The sequence below is a fragment of the Austrofundulus limnaeus genome, unplaced genomic scaffold (assembly GCF_001266775.1).
Source record: "Austrofundulus limnaeus strain Quisiro unplaced genomic scaffold, Austrofundulus_limnaeus-1.0 Scaffold87, whole genome shotgun sequence".
Taxonomy (NCBI): Eukaryota; Metazoa; Chordata; class Actinopteri; order Cyprinodontiformes; family Rivulidae; genus Austrofundulus; species Austrofundulus limnaeus.
In genome coordinates, this window is record NW_013952489.1 from 1,230,616 (window position 1) to 1,238,871 (window position 8,256).

The 8,256-nt window shown below is 41.6% G+C and overlaps 1 protein-coding gene across 1 annotated transcript in view; it reads left to right on the forward strand.

Annotated features, from left to right (window-relative positions):
* Positions 1-2,949: 2,949 nt before the first annotated feature.
* fam171b (family with sequence similarity 171 member B) overlaps positions 2,950-8,256 on the forward strand; it is a 20,779-nt gene continuing 15,472 nt past the window's right edge. The window contains exons 1-2 of the mRNA XM_014012003.1: positions 2,950-3,369; positions 3,838-4,071. Of these exons, the coding sequence (XP_013867457.1) occupies positions 3,162-3,369; positions 3,838-4,071 (442 nt within the window). The 5' untranslated portion in view covers positions 2,950-3,161. The remainder of the gene's footprint in view (positions 3,370-3,837; positions 4,072-8,256) is intronic.

The window sequence follows — 8,256 nt, forward strand, 5'->3', positions numbered from 1 at the left end:
ATGACCACAGTGTACCATCTTCTGACCATGTCCATTCCTATATGACCACAGTGTACCATCTTCTGATGGCTACTTCCAGCAGGTTAATGCTCCATGTCGTAAAGTGTAAATCATCTCAGACTGGTTTCTTGAACACAACAATGAGTTCACTGTACTGGAATGGTTCCACAGTCACCAGATCTCCATCCAATAGAGACCTTTGGGATGTGGTGGAACGGGAGATTCTTATTATGGATGTTCAGCTGACAAATCTGCAGCAACTGTGTGATTCTATTATGTCAATGTGGACCAGACTCTCTGAGGAATGTTTCCAGTACCTTTGCTGAATCTATGCCATGAAGGATTAAAGCAGCCCTGAAGGTAAAATTGGGTCCAACCTGGTAGATGTACCTAATAAAGTGGTTGGTGAGTGTATGTGAGTAATTTACTGACAACGAAAGTGCTCTTGTCTTCTATTTAACTTTGTTTTTACAGTTTCGTAAGGATCTGATAACTAAATCTTAATTTTGTTTCTTAATGAAATGTTAAACTAATTATTTATTATTATAAGTGGACAAACTCCATCTGGAACTTCAGCAGCAACAATCTGACTTCAGGTACAACAGTGGGTAAAGTTCAAGAAGATTTTCATCATAATTATGTCAAAATAACTTTAATGTTTCCACAAGGCAAAATTTGTCTGGCCCACACAATACACTGCGGCCCACCCATGTGATTTGCCAGAGGAGGTCCATGCATGGACCAGCACCACAGAAACCAAACCACAATGGGGCCAGCTGTGGCACAGACGGAACAGTTTTTCTTTAACTTCCCTGAGGAACTCTTCCAGAGGGATCAATAAAGTTATTTCTAACATAGGGTAATATTTTAATCAAATAAAATATAGGTAATAAGCATCAACAAAACTGGAATATTAGAGGTGATTTAAGACGTAGGGCCACTTGAACAGTTCAGTCTGAACAAAGCCACTTCCAAAGATCTGTTTCTGTCTTCAAATACTCCAGAATTCTAAAATTCATAGCAATTTTTGCAAAAACTATAGTGCATATACAGCTACACTACCAGTACATCAGTCATTCAAACTGTATAAAATGTGTTATTGTGTTCCTCCCAGATGGTTTCAGTTCATTCAGTTTGATTGTTGAAAATGATAAAAACAAAACAACAGTCTGAATTACAATAATATGGAATGTTTGACTTTTTGATCCTACTTGGAGCAAATCAGAATGTCACAGCCACTCATCGCTGTTCAATGTAAACTCCTTGCAGCCACTCTGCCACAGTGACACCTAGTGGTGAAGAGGATGTAGAGTATCTGGAGACACAACCACAAAGGATGACTTCCTGATTCCTTCAAGGAACTTTTGAATACCAATTACAAAACCATAATGACTTTTGCTCATTCCAAATTTACATAAGACATAAGATTTTTATTTGTCATTACATTTCTAGAACATAACAAAATTGTCATGTTGCCCTCAATAAGTAAAAAATAATAATAATAAAGCTTATATATATATGTATATGTGTAAGTGGATAAGTAATAAATAAAATAATAAGCTTATATATGTGCTAATAAATAAATAAATAAATAAATAACGCTTATATGTGTGATCTCAGTTTGTTCTCAAGGTGCAGTGAATGGATGTGAGTATGACTGCAGGGAGGTAGAGGGGATGGAAGGTGGACAGATGGATTTAACAACTCTTGGGAAGAAGCTGTTCCTTAGTTGAGTGGTTTTGGTCTTTATGCTTCTGTATCGTTTCCCAGATGGCAGTGGTACAAACAATTTGTGTCCTGGGTGGGTGGGATCAGCAGCAATACAACTGGACTTCCTTTACAGTCTGCCAGCGTAAACTGAGTCCAGGTTTGGTAACTGATCCCCCACAATCCACTGGGCAGTTTTCACCGCCCAGGCCAAGTCATTTCTGACCTGGACAGTGCAGCTTCCGTACCACACAGTCACACTGAGCAAATACACACTTTTGGAAATTTTAGAAATTTAGGCATGTCGTACAATACATCCTAAAAATGTCATGAATTTGTTACTTTTGGAAAAAATGGGTGGGAAAGTAAGCCTTTTCTTAATTGTTGAACTGATGAGGAATGAAAAAGGTGCAGAGTAAATACACAGCAAAAGCATTGCAATGGATTTGAACCCCCAAAATATCTTGAATTATTTTACAGTTCAATAAATAAATAGTCAGAGAGCATAACCCACCATTGGTGGGCCTAAATGGCTTTTATAATTGCTAAAAGAACATTACTTTTAAACTAAGAAAAGATTAAAATCAAATTGTTTTTCAATGAACAAATGGTTATAGAATTTTGTGAGATTTTAAAGTTAAGGTATTTATTCAGAGATATAAAACATATAGTTCAGATATAATTTGATACATTTTATGGGAAAACATCTCACATTTAGAAATTTGTATATAATGTAAAGTATTTTATTTTTTGTCATTTAAAATGTCATTTATTTTCTCTTTTTGTTAATAAATTATAATAAATTATTAAAATAAAAACAAACATCAAGAACGTTTGTATACTTCAAGTTAATGATGGCTGAGGTCACAAGCCTCAGTTATTTCAAGGGTTACAAATTAATATATTTGGAATTAATTAAATATATAACTGAATTTAATAAAAAAGTGCATTTAAATATTCATAAACATTTGTGTAAACTGTGGAGTTTGAATCCACAAGGAAACCAGGAATCAGTGATGTAACAGCTTCTTCCAGCTCACCAAAGATAGGATAAAAAGATGTCTCACTCTGTTTTATCACAGTGTAACAGAGTGACAAGAGCAACAGTTTATTTTTTAAATTTGTAAACATTTCTTAATAATGCTAAATTTAAAAAGACATTTTCAGATTATTTGCCCTTTTGGTAAAAGTATTCGCGGTCGATTGCGTGTGGTGTTGTAATCAGTGAGTGGGTCATCTTTTCGTTATAAACGATCTTCGGCTACACGCCCAGCCTCAGTACCAGCGCATCTTTTTTCCTCCCTGGTGGGGTTTCTTCTCCTCCATTCGCTCCTACGACTACAAGCCCCCGACGAGCGGGACGAGACCCTCGTGACGTGGACAAACACACAGCTGGGACCTCGAGCTCTTTCCTCGGGCCTCGTTATGTCTTTGAGCTTGCCGCCCCTCCCGACATGTCCGCCTCTGATCGCTACCTGCCGCTGCTGCTCCTCTTCCTGCCTTCGTCGCTGCTGATCTCCGGCCTGGATGGGTCGATGGGAGCGGTGGGGGAGGGCGGAGGCCTGGCCTCCCCCTGGGCGGGTGACAATAGCCCGACGGCCGCGGTCGGAGACGTGATGTCCGGTGAGGGGAGGTTCCTGACGCCCTCGGCTCTGACTGCAGGTAAACAAACACAAAGAAATCCCGCTTTGCTCACTTATTGTTACAGAAAATGGAAATGAGCTCCTCCACGACTGGTTATGTGTTTATTTCAGGACTCCTCTGTTTATACAGCACAGATATAAATAAACAATAAGGAAAAGTGTTGATGTTTGAGCCTAATTGACATTGATTGTTGTCCTCTGATGTTTACAGTCTAGGGGACACCCAAGGATGACAACCCGACCCTGTTCAGCTCAAACACCAGTTTAAAGGCAGATTTGTTATTCAGATCCAGCTGCTGGTTCTCCTCTCTGCTGTCACTTGGTTTTCATGTAATTTTCCACCCTCCCAGCAGCTCAGCTGTGCCTGCCTCATCACTTTTTCATCAGCAGATGAGGCTTGCCCAATGCAGCTGCGTGCAGAGTCACACGTGCAGCACAGATGTGGTAATCATCAGATAATCTTTTTTTATTCTCCCTTCTTCTCCAGAGCCCCAGTTTGCCCTGAAGGTGCTCCTGAGAGATCTGGTGACCCGTCAGCCACTGGTGGGGGCCTGGGTGGACGTGTACGTCAACCACACCTTGAGGGGTTCCTCCCAGACGGGGCAGAGCGGGGAGGTTCTGCTCTGGGTCGGGTACAGCCCGGGCCTCAGTCTGACCCTGCTGGGCCATAAAGAAGGCTTCGTGCCCACTCCTCTGCCCTGGAGCACCACCAAGAGACCCAGTGAGTACAGGAAACCGGACCTTAATGACCACAGCTCTGACACGGGTCTAGAATAATCCAAAAGGTTGTGTTTACAGTAAACTCACAGCTGAATTATTATCATCACAGATTAATGTACAGCTTGTCTCGCTGCTCCCTGCAGAAAGTGCAGGTGGACTGTCTTTGTCCTGCTCAGGAGGAGGGGGGTGGGGGATCCTCATGATGCTGTAACAAAAAAAGAAGGAAAAAAAGGGTGGGGGGGGTCATTGTGTTGCTCCTCAGCTGGGTCTGAATATGACAGCTGGGAGGTCTGGTCTACACAGAGGATGGAGGGGCTTTGTTGCTGCTAATTTCCAGAGACGCCTCCCCTTTGTGCTGCTGAACCAGACAGGAGACCCAACAGGAGCCTTGTTGACAATGATGGCGCCCTCTGCTGGTGACGTCACAAACCTGTATATTGTCCCAACAATCTTTACAGGATCTTTACAGTCAGTCTTACAAAGATGCAATTTGACTCCCTTATAGTTGAATCTGTGAAAAACACCAATCACAACAGTTTGACAGCAGGGGGCGCCTTTTGGGGGGTGGCACGGTAAAAACAAAAGCCACAACAAAATTTCAGGACTTTTTTTTTTATAATGTTTTCTGCTTTGGGCTATTTGAAGAATACTACAATGCAGGAGATAAAAAAAACTGCACCTGATATAGGCCTGTTTTTGTTTTTATTTTGCAGCTTATTGAAGCTTAACCTATTCATTTATATCTTTATGTAAAATGTTTATAGACATGGGCACATTTGTACCTTTTTGTTGAAAAAAGGTCAATAAAACAACTTGAAACTGACTAAAAGGTTCACTGAACATCAACAAATGAAAATTAGACATTTCTTTTGAATTTTGAAACAACATAATTATTTTTAAAACAACTAATAAAACTGGCCCTGACAAAAAGGATGGTACACTGAACCTTTGAAGGTGATCACTGCAAACAAGTGATTACTGTTGTCTCTCTGAGGTTTCTGCACCGGTCCGGAGGTATTTTGGCCCACTCCTTTTAAACTCCTACAGCTGTCTCAGGTTTGAAGAGTTCTTTCTCCAGACTGCATTTTTCGTCTCCTTAGATGTTCAGGCCACTTCAGAATAGTCCAATGTTTGGTCCTTCGCATATTAGTTTTTGTTTTATTTAGCTGTGTTTTGCATCCTATTGGAGGTCACATGGTCTGCATAAGACCACATTTTCTGACACTGGGCAGCACATTTAGCTCCAGAATGCCTTGATAGTCTTGGGATTCCCTTGTACAGATTCACAACAGCCTTTCCCAGATGTAGCAAAGCAGCCCCAGAGCAGAACCAGACTTTCTCTGGGTTCAGGATTATTTTCATCCTATTCTGTTTCTTTCATGGGTCTGTGAACATGGAGCTGATGGGACTTGTTACAAAAAATAAAAGCTCTAATTCTTGTCTCATCTTTCCAAAAGACATCCTCGTTTTTCAAGCTTTGTGGCTTATTATGTATGTTGGAAAATTCCAGTTTTTAATGATTTGCTGTCAGCAGGGGTGTCCTCCGTGGCCATCTTCTTTGGCTGAAAGTGTGACCTGGTTTGATCCGACACTGATGTATTTTGACCTTGGAGTTCTCCTCTAATCTTTTGGAAGTTATTCTGGTCTCTTTGGTAATCATTCGTATATTTCGTCTTTTTAGTTTGTCATCAGTTTTCTTCTTGTGGACATGTCCAAGGAGGTTGTTTCTGGGACTGTGAACCTTAAGCTTCTGAAACATCCATGCAGCTGTAGTCACAAGAACATCAAGCTGGTTGGAGATGGTCTTACAGTTTTTAGTTTTAATATGATGTCAGTGATTTTGTTTCTAAGCTCCTGAGTAACTCTGTCCTTAGTGTTCTGTGGTCTGTGTTCAGTGCAACATACCATGATACCAAACAGCCCTGTGACTACTTTTGGCTATTTAAATAGGCAGACTGATTACAAGATTGAAGACAGGTGATGCTAAAAACAGGACACACTTTAGTTTAACATATTCCTATATTAAAATTAGTTTCAATCTGTTCTAAGGGTTTCATACTTTTAGTTGAGGCCTGTTTCATTTGTTTGTTTTTTCTAAAATAATTTTGTTGAGCCACAATTCAAAAGCAGTCACTGTAATACCAACAGTTATTTTTTTTAGTTAATTTTCTTTTATTTCTTTTGTCAGATACAATTTATTTAAGTGAACTTTGAGTTTGAATTTAGTTTGAGTTTTAGTGGAGGAGTTTAAGTATCTCGGGGTCTTGTTCATAAATGAGGGAAGAATGGAGCGGGAGATCGACAAGCAGATTGGTGCTGCGTCTGCTGTGATGCGGGCGTTGTACCGGTCTGTAGTGGTGAAGCTGGAGCTGAGCCAGAAGGTGATTTAACTGTCGGTCTACGTTCCTACCCTCATCTATGGTCACGAGCTTTGGGTAGTGACTGAAAGAACGAGATCACAGATACAAGCAGCTGAAATGAGTTTCCTTCACAGAGTGTCTGGGCTCTCTAGAGATAGGGTGAGAAGCTCGGTCATCCAGGAGGGACTCAGAGTAGAGCCGCTGCTCCTCCACATCCAGAGGAGCCAGTTGAGGTGGTTCATCTGGTTAGGATGCCTCCTGGACGCCTCCCTGGTGAGGTGTTCTGGGCATGTCCCACTGGGAGTAGACCCAGAGGAAGACCCGGGACAGTGTTTCTCGGCTGGCCTGGGAACACCTTGGGATTCCCCCAGAGGAGCTGGTCCAAGTGGTTGGAGAAAGGGAAGTCTGGGTCTCTGATAGGCTGCTGCCCCCGAGACCTGATCCCGGATAAGTGGAAGAAAATGGACAGACAGACGGACCTTTGAGTTTAACCTTATACCATCCTGGCATTGACTTTCTGCTGTTGACTAGCTTTCAAGTTTTATTTTCTTTTTAACTACCAGTTCTTAAAAACCATGTTTTTTTGTACGTTTATGAACTCAAATAAGGAATTCAATAGGATGGGGGGGGGGGGGGCAAATTCTGCCCAAACAGGTAGCTCTGTTTGACGAACAAAAATTGTACTTTAGTCTCAGCAGGAAGATTCCTAAAGAGCAAATGACTGAGAACTTGTTGTGTAGTAGATGATTAATTAAAGGGTCAACATCTTGTAAAATCAACTTTTTTGAGTTTTATATCATGTTATAATGTTATACTCTCATAAAAAACATGCCCAAAGCCTTGCTCTGACTCATTCATGCATGTTTGAGAAATCCTGCAGCGTTTTTAGTAAGCCATGCTGAGGAGCAAAACAACAGGTGGGGACCAGAAACGCCCCTGGGACGTGTCTTTAAGCTGAACTTCCTCAAGGCAGAGCACCCCACCCCCCACCCCACCCATGACTCCTGCAGGCTCTCGGCAGTTGCCTGGCTCTTGCCTTCCTACGCAGTTCCGCTCAATTTTAGTTTCCCTTCTCTGCTCCGTCTGGGACTTCTCCCATTGAGATGGATTTCGCTGGCAGATTTTTAGCCGGGCCAATCAGAGAACAGAACGTCGATTTTCTGCGCAGTGTCTGCTTGTAGTTTATTTTACCTGGGCCAATCAGAGAACAGAAAGTGGAGTTTTGAATGACGTCTATGTTCTGCGCAATGTCTGCTAGTTATTTTAGTATACAGCAGTGGAGGAAGTGAATGAAGCCAGTCTGTGTTGATAAGGCTTCCTAATTAAATTAAATTTGTCTGACAAAGCAGCAGCTCTCATTTACAGTCGTCTCGTTTGGCTCGGTATATTTTTCCTCTCAGTAGGGTTGTTTACAGCACACGCGATTTCCTGTTAGATTCTTAGCTTAGCCTCCGTCACACCGACAACACACACGCTTCAGCAGAGGCCACGCCTCCTGCAAGAAATCAATTCTCTATGCAGCAAGTCCAGACCCTTGTACGAAGCAAAGTGAAGGACAAGGGTCTGGTTTAAACCAGACTATCTCGGCAGTAACAGAGCAAAGTGAAAGTGAAACTTAAACTGTCTGCTGCTCTTAACACTACTGCTCACTCAGTGAAGCTCTTTTCAGATTAAAAATACCTTTGAGGAAATGTATTTCAGAAGCAAAGTAAACTGCATCATAGCGAACCGCGAAATGGGATGGGACAGAAGCAGAAGGTGGTTCTTAAAGAGACAGAGACCAATTTCAAGGCGTTTAGAAGAGTAAGTGATGAGAAGATAATTTT